This window comes from Hyalella azteca, unplaced genomic scaffold, assembly GCF_000764305.2.
Source record: "Hyalella azteca isolate HAZT.00-mixed unplaced genomic scaffold, Hazt_2.0.2 contig3643, whole genome shotgun sequence".
Lineage (NCBI taxonomy): Eukaryota > Metazoa > Arthropoda > Malacostraca > Amphipoda > Hyalellidae > Hyalella > Hyalella azteca.
Window position 1 is genome coordinate 229,969 of NW_025933885.1, and position 17,622 is coordinate 247,590.

The 17,622-nt window shown below is 38.0% G+C and overlaps 1 protein-coding gene across 3 annotated transcripts in view; it reads right to left on the reverse strand.

Annotated features, from left to right (window-relative positions):
• The window catches only part of LOC108669574 (arf-GAP with SH3 domain, ANK repeat and PH domain-containing protein 2), a 35,018-nt gene that overhangs the window by 16,203 nt on the left and 1,193 nt on the right, over positions 1 to 17,622 (reverse strand). For all 3 annotated transcript variants that reach the window (XM_018156952.2, XM_018156951.2, XM_018156950.2), the window contains exons 2-3: positions 2,149 to 2,221; positions 943 to 1,088 (exon numbers count right to left, since the gene is read on the reverse strand). In XM_018156952.2, the coding sequence (XP_018012441.1) occupies positions 943 to 1,088; positions 2,149 to 2,221 (219 nt within the window). The remainder of the gene's footprint in view (positions 1 to 942; positions 1,089 to 2,148; positions 2,222 to 17,622) is intronic.

Here is a 17,622-nt window from a genome sequence, read left to right on the forward strand (position 1 = left end):
AAACGGCAAACGATAATACGAGGTACACTACTGATATAAAAAGGCAATATATCCCAGCTTAAAGGTGACTAATTCCTCAGTCCAGCGCAAAGATGGCAATAATTACAGTAACAGTCATAACCAGAGTGCCAAAGTAACGAATAGGTATAGTACATAAATTCGCCCAAAACAGACCCATTTTTTCATTCACAAGTTCGTCTGCGGGGAAATTAACTATTATTATATTTATTCAAATTTAATGGCCTGGTAATGAAAAATAAGGTTGCACAGCATAACTTGGATTACGCTCATCAAGTAACTTTTAGTAATATACCTTCTGCATTTGGCTCCAATACCTCCTTATATAAGACCAATAGGAACTTCCTTCAACTGATTCCTTATATATACGACCCAAGTGTTCATAGGGTAAAGTTACAAGTGTGTAAATATTCAAGTGTGTAGTTAAGCATCAGCATTCGAGCTGAGCAAGGCAAGTGTGCAAATAATCAAATATTTAGCTCGGTGTAAGCATCGACATACGAGCAGAGCTAAGCAAATTTTCAATTATTCAAGTAAGTCGCTTTTTGTAACATACAATCAACTATTCGAATACGTTTTAGTATCAACTTACTAACAAGTACCTATCAACATAAAATCAAGTATCAACATTTGATCAAGTACGTATCAACATTTGATAAAGTACCAACATAAGATCAAATATCAACGTACAATCAACTATTCGCATAAGATCAAGTATCAACAGAAGATCAAGTATCAACATAAGATCAAGTATCAACATGCTATCAAGTATCAACACAAGATCAAGTATCAACATGCTATCAAGTATCAACACAAGATCAAGTATCAACACAAGATCAAGTATCAACACAAGATCAAGTATCAACACAAGATCAAGTATCAACACAAGATCAAGTATCAACATGCTATCAAATATCAACATACGAGCTGGGCCAGTAGCTGCGAGTGCTCGCGGATGACTACAGAGAACTTGTTGCAGGCCTCGCTGAGCTGCTGCTCGTCCTCCCGCCACCCCAGCTGCTTCAGCTTCTGCAGGCCCTCGCTTAGGTCCTGCCCCGCCGACACGAACGCTGGTAACAACACACAGAAATATTAAGCAAACAAAGATTATAAAATAAATTAAATAACCGTGCAACACGATAATTCAAGCACTGGTGAGACCTAACGTCCTAAAAGTTTATTAAAGTAAAGCGTCAACATGGAAAAGTTTGAGAAACGTAACAATAGTGCTCATTTATTATTATAATAGTGTCATAATTAAACCATATTACCTGCTACTTAATTAATATAAGATGATTAAAGTGAAGCTCTCAAATGCAAACGTATGTTGAAGATTATATGAAAGAATGAAAATGCATATGCTCGTAAAAGATTAGAAGAGAAGTATGAGAATGCAAACGTTCCTAGACAGTCAAAAAATAAGGCATAAGCAAACGTGCGTGGACATTGAAATAGCACGAAAATGCAAATGTTCGTTGTAGATTACAATATTAATTACAACGTATGGGAAATACGTATGTATATCATCACATAATTTAAAACGCATTTAAAATTTGTTGCGTATGAGAGTGAGAAATAATCTCTGTGAACACAACACATCCTCAAGGTTCAGGAACTAAACATCACAGAGCGTGCAACAGTAAGATAATATGACATGGTTTTGAAGCACTTGCACTTCATCAGAAAGTCATTAGCCGCTGCTTACTATGCAGCAGCCTCAACTAACTCCCAGCTCCGGCTCCCAGTATTACAACACAAGTTGTGAAACACATGCGGAACTGGAGAACTTTTCGAACATGACGAGAATTTAAGAAAAATCTATGGTTGACGTTCTGAATGGTAACTCTGTATGGGGTAACAGCGAATAACTATGGATTCCAATGAAATATCGTGAGAGGCCCAAGACGTCTGTAAAAATTGAATAAACGAACATGAGGAAAATAACAATATTAGAAAAATCCTTAACAAAAACTCTCAGCACTCACATCAAACCAAAGGAGAATAACACCGAATAAATTCGTATATAAATTGTGTTAACTAAATAAGCGAGCACGTTTGTGGTCAACGCACACGAACTAAGCAAAATAAGAAAAAAAAAAACGAAACAAAACTGGCAGCAAGATCACTTACTTTGTCCTGTGACGTACATGTTTTTGACAGCCTTCTTCATACGAGACAAGCCCTCGCGATCCTTATCCAGGCTCTGCAAGGAAATAAATTTGTTAGTATTATTTAGAAACTCAAAGCGTCGTCAGCGAAGAGAATGATTTGAGGCCGACTCTAGTAATCCACGGAGAATCGCAACATTTGAGCAATGAAGCAATAACGATGCAAGGTAAGTGAAGATGAAAAACAAAATAGAGTCAATAGCATACTAGTATTATCACATATAATACCTGTATTACTAATATTAATACTTTTATTACTAATATTAACACTTGTACAATAATAATAATATCAAATACAAATATTATTACTAACAGAATATAAGCGAGATGGGTGAACGGAAATACAGCAACAAATGCTAAAGAAAATGGAAAGTACTCGGGAGGATGAGAGTAAACGAAGAAGAAGAACACACCGGAAAGTTAGAGAGCGGATAGCGTCAGATAAGAAGAGCTGAGGCTCTGTTGCTCGGCCGTGCCATGCAGGCAAGGAGTGCCGCCACTCATCAAGCGTTAAGACACGACACACAGTTCTTGTTTTGCTCACTTCAAGTAAAATACTAGTTAACCAGTTAAAATTCAATTTCATCCATAATCCCACTTCAATAATGCAACGTTGACACACTATGGATAAAAAAATTATAATCTCTTGGCAGAAATAGGTATTACTATATAATAACGTTTTTAACAATAACTTGGAAATTTCACTTAATTTGGTCGTACGTTTATCGATAGCTTGAAATATATGAAAATGAATATATGAATATGAAAATACATGAAAATATGAAATGTATGATCGAATATGATTTCAGAAATGGACATTAAAGTTGAAATAGAGGTCAGGATTCAAATTTAATGGACGTTTCATCTTATTCATAAAGGGTCCGGGAGCAGCCATAATGGTAATGAAAAGTAGCTATACAAAAGACACTCTAGTAATTCCCACATATATGAAGTCGTAATTTTTTTTCTTTTCACACATAGATTTGAATCTTCATTTGAGCAGATAAACCTCAAAATTTTAAATCAATTCTTATTTTCTTCAAAATCAAAATACGAATGATTCAAGCGTTGAATCAATTACGATCAGTAAATATACATTGATTCCTTAACCACACAAAATATCATTTAACCAGCCATTAGGCGTCTGGTGGAGTAATTCGGTGATGAAATCCCGTTTAAAATTAGAACAGTGTTAATACGGAGTTTCTTCTCAATAACCGTTAATTCCACAATCATGACGCGCGCACGCGAGCCCTTAAATAGCCGTAAACGAAAGTAGAGAAAGGTAAGACAATCCCTGTAATGTAGAACGTTTTTAGACAAGCAGTTGAGGCGATGAGCTGCGTGACTTTAGGCTGCACTGAAGGCCGGCGTCAGGCAGGGAAGCAGGGATCTCTCTCATAGCGGTGCTGTACAGCACTGGCCTGTAGTGCCGGCATATCCAAGGTACCTATCCGACATTGAAATAACGTAGATTAAACGTTGTTTCACCGAAATTAGCTTGTAATAAACGTTGTTTCAACGTCATTTGTCAGGAGGGAATTGTAGCAGCAGCAGCCTGTGCGAAGTGGCGCCAGCAGACCATGGGTGCCCCTTTAGGCGGACAGGGGAAGCGGCACGTGGGGATAAAATGAAAACGAGGAAGTGAGAGGAAGGGGGAGAGACGCGAGTGTGGAGCAGGACTAAGCCCTCGTAGTCTCTTGCAAGGAGATAAGTCCGTACCGACACCTGAGAGTTAGGAGCCAATAACTGCCTTAAGTAATGCATCATCCTAAGATATGGTCGCGATTTAAAAAAAATATTACGAGCGACATGGTAAAATGAAGATGCCAGCTTTGCAAGTCTCCGTTCTAAGAGTGCAATCGAATTCATGCACACTAAGGAAATTCTTGCCTTCTATACTTTCTGAAAGATTTCGAGCCAAATGATAAACAAGAATATGATAGACAGGAATTTGATGAAAAAAGTGGGGGATGGAGAAAGTAGCGATACCACAAGAAGCTAGTGCAGAGCAACGTATTATGCAATAGCGTCGAAAACAGGAAGGCAAAACTTGAACTTTGTTACCAAAGTGAAAACGACATTTTACTTCTGGACTCTAAAAATGTAAATAAAATGTAAATACCTAATAAATTTTTTTCAAGAGGATTCATTCAATTATCATAATTGAATGAATCCTTTTGGATCGTAAGTGAGCAAGAATTAGCTCGCATATTGACTATCTGCACACAACAGGGGCATTGCTACGGAGCTGCGTGCGGCGGTTGTTGACCAGACGCAACGTGCATGGGTGCGGCCGATGCGTCCATAACACTTCACTCAAAACAACCAGTCAAATTTGCCGTTAAACAAGGAGTGTTTCTCTAACGCTGCAATGCAGCTAGCTATATTTATGATGTGAGTGTGTGAGAACTCTCAGTGATGGAATTGGGTTTTGGAATACCCGGTATTCATACACATTTAGAACCTATAGATGAACAATAGTTATCAAATATATAATACTTGTTAATATAATGACAACGAAAATCAACGGCGGCAGTTTTAAAATTTTCACACTCAAACCCCGGCAAACAATTTCTGGACCCATCAGGCATCTGACGTCTAAACACCGTTGATTAATGTTTCAACGAAATCTATTTGTAAGTAATCAGTGTTTTTTAATATCAATTGCCTGGTCGATGATTAAGACTAGGAAAATTTTTTAAAGGAGGGTTAATAACCACTAACCCGAAGGAGAAGTAAAGGCGAGACTGCGTGGAAGGATTCGCGCCGCGTGAGAGCGAAGCAGTAAGTACGTAAGCACCACTTGAGACTCTCTTGCACAGCAGCCCGATTCAATTAAAAAAATTGTAGGATAAGAAACTTGGTTTCCGCCGTTCAAATACACGTTTCCACTGAAATAGCAACGTTGAATATTCATGAGTTGAAGCAAATAATAATGAGTGAATGCTTAAATGAAAAAAGTCTAGCATGGAAAGTCAAGAAAAATGGCACAAAATTAAGCGCATACAATGCAACCAATTTTTACCATGTTTATAGCTTTCTGTATTGGTTATGTAGCCAAAAACGGACGAACTTCACTTATAAGCACACTTAACACTTGAACACATTATGAAAAAATAAGGTATAATTTAATAAAAAATGATAGTGTTTATGATGGAAGAACGAACAGCTGCACTGCAGCAGCCAACGGAAAGCTTCACGGCAGGGCGTGAAAAACTATTGTTCATAGAGTAACGAAAAAAAAAAGAAATTTTTTCCTCTCAACACTACACAGACCAAAAACTGCTTTACAAGCGCTTCATGGCGATACAGAAAGATGATACCACATTGATACCAAAATAACGAAGATATTAACGAATATCCACAGGGAGCGGGATCGGAAGTGCACGAGTCATACATGAAAATATGCGATCAGAACTTTTATGACTAGCATGACATGAGTCATGCCTGTTTGCCACCTAAAACAATTCTATGTTATTCATGACACGTACGATCGGCTTATTGAAATTCATCAGTGACGTGATTCAAATTTAATGAAAATAATTCCGGGCATAAACTAAAGACCTGGAGAAAGCCGCCAGCTCATGAAAGCATATAACAAAGACATGACACTATACACTATTTTGTCCGGGGAATTGTTCGGCAGGTAATGAAAGATGTTTTACCCAAGTATATATGAGTGGTATACATTTCATCTAGGAAATTTATACCTAATGTAAGTACTACTATTTAAGAATGGTATCATTTTCATTTTGTAAAATTATATCAAAGAACTTCCATGCGAATGATGGCATCACCAATCATTTATAGAATTAGAGAAATCGGTTACACCACAAATTATCGAAAGAGCCACTAATAATTCATATCACGAGTGAGCAAGACGAATCCCTCGATCTTATTACTTTCATGAAGATACAAATGCATGAATTAAGTGTCTGAATTTTGTTTGTTTACAAAATCATGGCGTATATATATAACGTTTTTTAAAAGGCGTAAACAATTAGCAAGTCGTGGGTAACGCAGGTAGCCCATTTCAAGTAGGCTTGCTCATGGTTCCAAAAATACGTTATTTCCAAAAATATTACTAGATAATTTCTAAGCCCTAGGCGTCAAGTGTGTGATGCATACTTTGTTAAGATCGCCAGGATGTTGTGAGTGAGCAGGAGGTCATTACCGTCGTATCCGCTTTATGAACAATGATATTTCTTTATCTTAGTCAATGCTAAACTTATCACACGACATTTAGTGCACACAATGACACGCTGAGAGAAATTATGAACACCTTATACCTTCGTAACAAGCTGCATTTCTCATATTACGAATATAATAATGAAAATATTACTTGAAATGGTCTTTTTAGTAATTAAATGTTTATACATTTGTTGGTCAGATGAGTCATACAACGGCGAACAGATTAGAAATTCACCAATTACACTTTTGATAAATACTAAACACATGCGTAGAGATTGATAGTCTGTAATTACACGTCACGTGGCACTCCTGAGATACCTAAGAGGCTATGGTGCATTCGAAACCTACCTTACAAAGGCAATCAACGTGCAACGGCACAATATATGATTTGTTCAGACATCAGGTTCTGAAGCAGCGGAAACAACTACACAGCAATCCGTTGAATCAGCAGAACAAAGAGCAGCAGAAATAGCGGCTCATTAATCTATTGAATCGCCAGGATCGCGAGCAGGAAAAACAACAGCGCAGCAATCCGTTGAATCAGCAGGACAAAGAACAGCATATACGTATAGCGGCTCATTAATCTACTGAATCACCAGAATCGCGAGCAGGAAAAATAACAGCGAAGCAATCCGTTGAATCAGCAGGACAAAGAACAGCATAAATAGCGGCTCATTAATCTCATAAATCACCAGAATCGCGAGCAGGAGAAACAACAGCGCAGTAATCTGCTGAATCGTCAGGACAAGGCACAACATAAACGTCAGCACCAGGGACGGCACTCGACAGAATTGGATGCCTGCGTGCTGAGCCTGCTAACAGCTATTTCTACTTTAATACATGTGGTTACAAGTTCAGGAACACTATGGAACAGCTGGTCAGATTTTAGAATTGGGTTTGAAAACCAACGGGGTCCGTTGTTCGCAAATTCTGCTAGACAGCGTTACGATTTTTCATTCTCGTGTTAATCGAGCTGTATTTCAAAGCTTTTATTACACTTCGATTGCGACGATTCACGGAGAACTTTCGAAAAATTAAAGAGGTCAGGCGTAACGATGTATACGCCGAAAAATGCAGAGATATTCTTCAAGGTAAAAGCAAACTACAGTTTTTGTGGAATTAAATACACATACTATACACGTATTCGCAATTAATCCAATTGAAAAAATTACCCAAAAGCAAGGTTTTAACGAGGTCTTCAGTAATATCGAAGGTTTTAGGATCCGGCCAGGCAAGAAGAATTGCCGCGCAATCCAATCGGAGAGAAATCGAAACTGAGGTATATGATAATTTTTTCCGCATAATATGCCAACATTTAGACCACATGAGTTGCTTCGAGGACTTAATGCCCTATAAACTCGAAGTGTGAACTAAAGAGTAGAACACTGCCCGGTTCACGTTAACGTCGATCTTGTCCTATATAGAGAGCAACTACTTGACTTGGTTATTTGGAATGGGAAAAGTGCTTGGCTTTCCTCACTTGAATGAAGCTCTCACTTCACTAGAACGCAGCAGCAACAGAATTCAGGTGCGTTCATGACGAGTTAAACCAATTAATACAAAGATCAAGTCTTCCTATTGCGCTATGATAATTGTTTTAACAGTTTTTTTTTATTACTTTAAGCGTTAAAATACAACGGAGACATTTTTTAAACAACGAATGTAAATAATCAGACAAATAACAATAATAAAGTTCTCAAGAGTGTAGTCGACACCAATAATTATAGAATTACGATGGTACTCGCATCAGTAGTCAAACCAGAACATACGTAGTAGTCGTTAAAGTTCAAGTCTTTCATCTGCAATGATTGTGACTTCTCAGATATTTATGTAAATCTGTATTGACATCGTGAATGTTCATTTCTCTTCAACACTGTTCTGTTCCAGTAGAAATGTCTCATCCTTGTTCGTGCGTGACTGATATTTTTGCGGGCGTTTTCAAACGGTACTTGGTTCCTAGTAAAAGAAATACTCGAGCTCTGTCCTTGTGGTAAGTGAAGCATGAAAGACGTAGTGAGCTTATTCGAGCGACCACTTCACTTCCTGCGTGGTGGAGCAGAAGGCGCGCGTACGAAGAAGAGCGCATTCTTGCAGCGACGCCTCGTTAACGATGCTCGTGCTGCCTCTACAGTAAAACTTGCTCCGCGTAAAAGCTGCAAACGATGATCAACTCTGCAGCTGTGAACGCTGCTGAGCTAGCATCGGAAACCAGAGATCAATTCTGCAATTGTGAATGCTACTTATCTCAACAGCGGAAAACGCAGCTAAACCCAAAAGCGGAAAAAGTAGCTAAACTCAACAGTGTTAAACGCAGCTAAACTCAACAGTGTTAAACGCAGCTAAACTCAACAGCGGAAAACGCAGCTAAACTTAACAGTGGTAAACGCAGCTAAACTCAACAGCGGAAAACGCAGCTAAACTCAACAGCGGAAAACGCAGCTAAACTCAACAGCGGAAAACGCAGCTAAAATCAACAGTGGCGACCGCTTTCAACTCTAAAGCGTCGAACACTTCTAGATTCAACAACGGCGAACGCTCAACTCGGCAGCTGCAAACGCTGCTGAGCTCATAGCGGTAAACACAGCGCAAGTCAGTAGCTGTAAAGGCTTCTCAATTCCGCAGCTATCAACGAGCCAACATGAGCAGTTGTAAATGCTACTCAACTCTGTAAAAGCTTTTCAAGATAATATCGAGTCAAGAGCCTCACACAAGGCTCGCTGTACTGAGCACATAGGAAAGAAATCGACCTCGACTCGACTTGCGCACGGCTCTTCTTCAATGCGATGCGAAGATGCGTCGCGTTTGTTGTTATCAAGAAGAAAGCCAATTCCGTCAGCCGATAACGTTTATCGACCTTATGTTACTACAATGTTCCTGCATAATTTAAAATATTTTGGAACTTTACGCAACTACCTACGTCTTGGAAATATGCAGAAAATTATTCTATCGTAATTTTCATACTGAGTTCTCTTTGTAGCGCATTTTTAATTTCTCGCCATGTCCGTCCGTCCGTGACTTCGTTATCGTAGACGAGAAAATGCGCTCTAAGTCACTCACTGCAGTGAGTACTGAGTTATATTTTTTTCTCTTTCTAAAGTAATGTTTTTACACTATACATGCGCACTTCACTGACTGTTTTACGTAACAATCAATTGTTACTAATTACCAGCACTTAAGCGCTGAATGATGCAGAAAACTGGCTTGTCGATCCTGTCCCAGCTTTTGCGATTAAAATTTTTTAGTTATTAGCTGAGGGTCTTCAGAGCATGCAGCAGCTGCAGCACTCACATGGCATGCGTAACGCAAGTATTAGTGAACGTCGTAACAACTTTTGCACGCGTCGCAAGTGATGATAAAAAATACAGGAACCGAAGAACGTCGTTCCACGATGAGAGAAGAAGGAATGAGACACGAAACCCCGTGCGAATCAAGCAAAAAATTTAACAAAATGTGACAGTCGGAAACAATCGGCACAGCATATCGCAATTTGTGTTATTCGTACGAGTCACACAAGAACTAATAATACGCTATTTAGAACGACAAAAAAAATACAAAGTACGAATTCTGATCCTTGAGCGGCGAGCGAAGCAGTTCCTGCGATCCAGGCTATTTCCACCATGCATGTGCGCGACAGCATGACGGCCTCCAACATACGATGCGCCGCGACAACGATTCCTTCATAATGCGGCAATTAGTTAGTAAATATTACATAAATAAGTAAATTTTTCAAACAATGAGCGGCAAAATAAATTTTTTTTACTAAAAATTTCTCGATGCAAGAATTTTTTTAATTTTAATAATAGGTTGCCGAAATATTCCGATTCCAAGTTGAATACGTGGATTTTCCGCGTTTGCTGGATCTGAAAAATAGGCAACAAGAAAATACAAGACAAAAAAAAAAGGAAACAATTAATTAGCGTAGGTGAACGCAATAGAACGAACTCGACAAGTTCAGGGCGCAAGTAACCTGAGCTGACAGAAGCAAAAACGAAACGCATGAAAATTTTATGGCACATGTCAATTGGCGCTGACATAAACTACATCAACGAAACACGGGACGATGTCAAGGTACCTATATATAACCGTTAAAATAAAGGTAAAGATAAGCAATACGAAGAAGTGGAACAAAGTTGAGGCAGCAGCCAACATGTCCTGGTAGGAACAGAGCAAACCAGATCAGGATATCACGAGATGAGCGCTCGCATAGCTGGAGCTCTCACATCGCGATGAGCGGTGTTAGCGTCAGCAGTGCACAACCAAGGAATGTTCACAGTTGTTCATGACTGGCTCGTTGCTACAGTTGTTCTCATAGTTATTCAGTGACTGAATATTTTGTAAACTCAAATTATAGTGGAAGTGAAATAAATGTTGGAGCGCTACCTCAAGCGAAACGTTTGACTGATTTGAAAATCTAAATAAATACAATTAAGAACAGTACAAAAAGGCAAGAATTTCAGAGTTAACAAAATGAGATTATCCGTAACGCAATGAACATAATGATACGATATACCTTTAATACCGAATGTATATCTAGCTCAGTAAAATACAATTATCCTAATATGTTGTGTCATCGCTCATAATTAACATAGCAATTCAACAGAAGATATGAGCTTTGCTCTCGTCAGATGGCCGTCTAACGGATGTTACCATATTTAATCTGGTTATATTGCATCAAGAGAAATAAAGTACTACCTATTCATTTCCAACCAAGTGACAAGCATCGAATAAAAATTTAACGAACGTGATCAGAATTAGCAGTACAGTAGTTAAGTATCAGTACGAGTAAGACTCACTAACGATATGTATAATCCAGTCAAATAGGACACAAATGTTGATACTGATTAACAAGATGCAATTAAAATTTTGATTAGTGTTGTTCAGATGAGTCAAGAATACTATTTGAATTGAAAGAATAGACTATGCTTGTCGCTCTACGAGCGCTTTGCCAGGATGTATACAGTCAAACCTCAATTAAAATTATTGGTTAAAACGCTTGGTGTCAACGTATGCGTCGGAATGTGACTGCACCGACAAGAAAATAAGATTTATTGTTCCTTAACAAATACACAGCTCCGGCGACGGACTAGCGTCCTATAACCACTGAAGGGGCCTTAGTGATCCTTGTGACCCGCGTGAACGGCGATGCAAATCCATCACTTTCAAGTCCCCTGTATTACAGCTGTGTCCGTGACTGCAACGACTCACTAGGACGTACCAATATAACGTGGCAAATGAACACCTTTCATGAAATGCTTAGCGTGAAAGCCGTGTTCAAAGACGAATATTTGAATAACTGACTTGTTTGAACCACCATCATCAACTGATCGTACATAATGCTAATTAACACGCAGCAAATTTTCAGTAGGTTACTTCTACGTAAATGGGCATGAGTAAATGATGAGTAAAAATGAGTAAATTTAACAGCTCACACAAGAAAATTCAACAACTAGCCAACAGTGGTACCTCAAATTACAGGATAAAACCATTGTAGCTTCAATGTGCAGTTTGGTATAGGTACTAATAATAGCATTGAAGCTGGGAGAAGGATTCAAGTACCCATATTAAGCTCACATGCAAATGAGGTCTTCATCCAAAAAAAAACTGGAGTATGATTTTGACAAAACTTGGGCTGTAAACGAAATACTAGCAATAGGTACAGAAAATCCTAACAATAAATGTGAGTTAACAATAATTGAACAAATTTAACAACGCATGTACGTCTTAGATTTTGAACAGATCATTGTAACTTAAGAGCAACACCTTCTGCCGTCAAACAGCGAATGTGCAAGTTGGAGATGTACGTCACCGAAGTCAGAGCTGAGTGGTCGCACTCGTAATATCTTATCGCGATTACACCTCACCGCGCGAGTCTACGAACTGCCGGTCGTTTCTCAAGACACGCTAGGCTAGACTTCATCAGGAGTCACTCCCGGACACGTTCGGATAATGAAGTGTACATTACTTGTGAACATTTAAGTTAACTAACACTAAATTACAACAATGAAAACTCTGGTTCAGCGCGGAATAAATTGCTTAGTCTCCACATAAAAATGGTCTAGAAGTGGTGTAGGTATAATTTTAAACGGTCACATAATTCCTACAGATTTGATCTCAATAAAAAAGTGTACTATCATAACAAAAATTAATCAGAAGATGATTTAGGAAACCTGGAATTCGCTACCAGCAGCAATAATCTAAAAAGTAAGTCTGTCGCTCAGACTGCGGATGAAATGGCAGCCGTGGAGGTAATTAGCTCTCATTTGATAGGAACTTCCACACGCCCATATAACAATGCAGCGCCGACCAGCACAAGGGATCGAAATTCGGCTCGTCACACATCCTTTGCTTTCTTGTTTGAATACTTCACATTAATAACTCATTTGAAGTACGAGTTATGGGGCAGTATTATTACATTAATAATGTAGTTCAAATATGACTCATAGGCAGTGAGGCGATTACTATGAACACATCGTATTTTAAAGACAGAAATTTCACAATCCGCTTTAACATAGTATTATTTCAGTGTCTTACACTTATAAAAAAATTTTAACGTAGCTGTATTGTTGCATTACAGCTCTATTTATCATTCGGTCGGAACAATATTTGTACAATACGGTAATATATATCATAGCAATATTTTCATCTGCAGTTTTTTTCTTGGTAAACATATAACAAGCTATACGACTCGCGGATCACGAAGACTGCGTAAAAATTCAAATTGATTACATAATACAGTTACATTAAAATTAATAAACTACCACGTGATAAACCAGACAAGCAGCCTTTCTAAGTGCAATTGTGCATGACGATGAGGCAACGTTTAGTAGGTAAATGTTTTTCAAACGAAATATACGTTCAATCAACATAGGAAGGAACACTGACACTTTAGCCAGACTTTTGACTCGCAGGTAAAAGCGGTCGGTTTACCAATGGAGAGGGGCGCTCGATTTCCCTAGAGGAAATGGCAAGGAAGTTTACTGACACTTTTCTAATGAGAGGAGCATTAGTTCTTCTAGTCTACAGTAGGGAGGATAGACATGTAAAAGATGCAAGGTGACAAAACTACAGGGTGATCAATAGGTGCACATGGCGGTAAAATGCCGAAATAATGTAATTGAGAAATGAGACCTGAATTATGAGTAAAACATGTAAAATACACTGGAAAATGATCAAAGTACAAATATATGTGTACTCTGTTCATTCTCCAGAACTGATCTGTTATTTGTAGAAATATATTGTACCGATTGTGTACAAATATCGGTTACTAGCCTCTGGGGTTGCATGGGAAAGGATTTACAAGTCACAAATCACAGGTTGGGGATCACTGCAGAATATTTAAAGTTGATTTACCCGCATTTAAGACCCAAACAATTACTATTATTCCAGTTAAAATATCAGCCAGTTAAATTCGCATCACTCAAAGCATATATATACTGTTTCGTTATAGTTTAAGAAATTATGTGACATAGAAAAAAATAAGAACAAAATATTAACTTTTAAATCAGCTGTCCACGTTGAACATCGATCACACAATAGTAATTTAATTAATTAGATTCTCTTTCAGTAAAATTCTCATTCGACAAGAGAAAAAAAATCACAACGTACATAATTGTTACAACTCAGAGATGAAAGTTCCGAAAATGCGCATTTTCTATTCTTTTGCGCATTTAGCGATGAGCGTTCCTCATATATGCTGACAATTTTAATACCTACAAAGTTTACGCGAGTGGTCAAATACCGTTCTTGTTCATGAACCGTAAGTGTAGGTGAGGGAAACTTGAATATCAATGATGGAGAAGAAAGCGCGTAGTTCCTGTAAACAGAAGGAAAAAGCCATTATCTTATCCTCGCAGCGAGGGAACACAAAGGGAAGGTCAGCTCACGTACGTAGGCCTAAAACGAGGGATAAAGCGAGCACACAGCCAGTCTGGCGAGCCGCCAAAACACAAGAGGGAAAATTATCTCAAAACAAACAGGATATGACCCTAAAATAACAGAGAAAAATTACAATTTTACTTTACAGGGGAGAAACACAAAGCGAATCACCACAGAAACGCGTCATTTTTGTTTATATAATTAAATTTTTGTTACTTTCCCCAAATGCGTCACGCACAGATTGAGTGCCTTACAAATCTATTGTCAGCTCTGCATTTTAGTAGACATTCGGTTTAACGATTTTTATGCTATGCACATAAGTACGATTTATCCTAAGCACATAAACACGATAATTAACTAAGGATAGCGAACATTATACCGTTTGTAAGCTGCAACTATAAATCAGAAGTACATCATGCACCGGTACTAGGGTTACACTACAATTGCGGCAGAAGTCAAATACAAGCTACAGCGATACGTTAAACCATTAATTATTTGTGGATCAACAGAAATACCTACCGAGTCCGGAAATACTTTGAATCAGAAATTTTGTTCTTGTTATGGAATCACAGAACATTACAAAACGAGGGAAGGTTTGATTTAAAAAATCCACACTTCTAATTCAGCATAATTTAATTTTTTTTCGGAAAAATGTAAAATTTGTTCTCTTTTAAATTCCCCTAGCACGAATTCAGTGTTATTTTACTCTTTTATATATAAATGTTAGCGTGAACGACTGTTACGTAAATGATTATCCATTCGTTGATGAATAATGTAATTCTCAAGTATCTGGGTTATTTATTCCAGGCAACATAGTGGTAATCTGATAGTAGACTAATATTTTCTCGGTGTTAATTATGATGACCTAAAGTCCTAAACCAAACTGATTGGAGCGAAACTTCAATCACCGCTAGTCTACTGTGCAGAATTTTGCAACGCAAACAAAGAATCGGAGACGTGTTAGGTTCAAGAAACAATGTCGTAAAGCACACACGTCTCAGTGGTCGTCAATTACGACAGGAAGACAGAGGGCGTAGCCGTTGTATGCTAATGGTAAATTAGCGACGGGGTTCACGCGCGCGGCTCCCTCTGCTGTAATACCTTACAACTGCATTCACGCAAAAACTATGGACGCAAGTTTACGACACAACTTCAGATTGATTAACAAAAGTTTAATACAGAATGGTCAAAATTGTATTCTAGTGAATATTAAAATGTATTTATATGGTAAAGCTGGTATCCGTATGTAGTGCGATTATGGAACTGCTGGCACCGAGAGACTATCTATCTTTCTATTGTTTATATACACCATTACGTCTGTGCGATCCCTCTCCATATGAAACACTATCATCACCCACTGTAAATAAACTATATGTTCGACAATTCTCTGACTTGAAACAAATTGAAATCCTTGAGTGACAATAAAAGTGTAAAGTGAAGAGGTTTATAGATTTCGTTTTGTCAAAGGCGGTTTAATGCCATTTCAATTTTATCAAGACTACATCATTAAGAAGCATGAAAGCACAAAACTATGGCATCAGCAAATAATGATAGTTTATAATGATAGTAAAAACAATTAATGATAGTTGTACGCATTTGAAATTCTAGAATTAGGACTCTAGGAGATAACCCATGGTTTTTGATGACTGTTTTATTTGCCATTTGATGTACATATACTTTAGTGAACAGGTAAAATTAATCTAGGGCTTCAATTCCCAAGGATTCAAGGAATATTTTAAAAAGTATTATTTAAAAACGATTAAAACAATAATATACAACATAAATAATTTTATATTCAAGATGTTACAGTTTATGCTCCCTAATTTAAATGTATATACCACTTGAACAACACCCTGCAGACCATTACGAATAGTATTTCACATGGATGCCACTTAACAGTCATGGTTGTTTGATTGACTTACAAAGGACACCAATAAATTAAGGCATGAAGGCCTTAATTAAAAGTCTGGTAAAAGTCTAAGGATAACATAAAATCCAGTCTTCATATTAGGCCCAGAGTTGTTGAAATTATTAACTACCTTTGGCCAAATTAAAAACCAGAATTTTTGTCATTCTAATGATTCTATGTAGCCAGCTAGATTTACAGGCCTTTTATCATATTCAATGACAGATATACATATATACTATATACAACTTTTTGAACACATTTAAATGCTTATCTTATTAAGGTATTTCAGTCTTAGATACCAAGCCCCAGCTGCAAACTATAAAGATCAAAAGAATAGCCAGGATTCTCTGATACAACACAAGCATTTAAAGAATCAATATTCTATAAATTTTTGGCCCAGCTTGTGAGAAAAATCTGACAAATTATGCCACGGTTTAAACCTTCATAGAAGTTAGAACCCAATTTTCAACAGGTTAGGACTGGAATCCAGTATTAACAGTGAACTTTGATGCTTGTAATAGATATCAACATAAGAAAATGATGGAATAAAATACTGAAGCTTACAGTATTAATTATTATTAGTATTATACAGGATTGGAATACAGTGACTCTGGTGCAACAGCCTTCTTGTGGTGGAGCTGACTGGGTCGTCTACTGACGCCCCAGCAAACAGTTGCAGAACCCATCCCTGCCCCGTCCTGCCGTGCAGGGTTTTCTACACCGGAGCGGTCTCTCCGGGCCAGCCTGCTCTGGATCCTTCTTTTAATGGCCGGAATAAATCCCAACCCTGGGCCACAAATCTGGATAGCTGCCATCGAATCGTACTTACGCTCTATTTTCTTGTCTATGATTGATGGATTATGCATGAAAGGCTATCAATGATTTGCTGATGAACTTACAATCTCTTAACATTTTTTTGAAAGTATGGGCCCTGAACAGCTACAAAAGCAGAATCCATAATAACACCAATAACCTGTGCAACTACTGCCACCTCTCCCTGGATGATGTGCCCCACCTCTTTGACTGCCCTAACAACCTAACACCCCTCAGCACCAGAGACATTAGGAGGGACCCAGCTGTGGTCGTGCGTTGGCTCCAGCCACGGCTGGACCAGTAAAACTGGGATCGGGCGCAAGGCAAGAACAAAAGCAACATTGGAATACAGTATTAACAGTGAACTTTGATGCTTGTATTAGACAACATTAGAAAATGACAGACTAAAATACTGTAGATCTAAAACCACATACTTTCAATAAAATACAAAATCTTGTGGCTTAAGCATGCACTTTTGTGAACAATTATACAAGAGATAATCTACCAAGCAAGAATCTGAATATTTCAATAATAGCGCAAAAGCTCTAATCACAACTCAACAAGTAGATATAATTCACACCCCACAGCTTCCGTAGGTGTAGGCTGTAGGGTCACAGTGACACAGTCCACCAGGGTGCAGAAAGT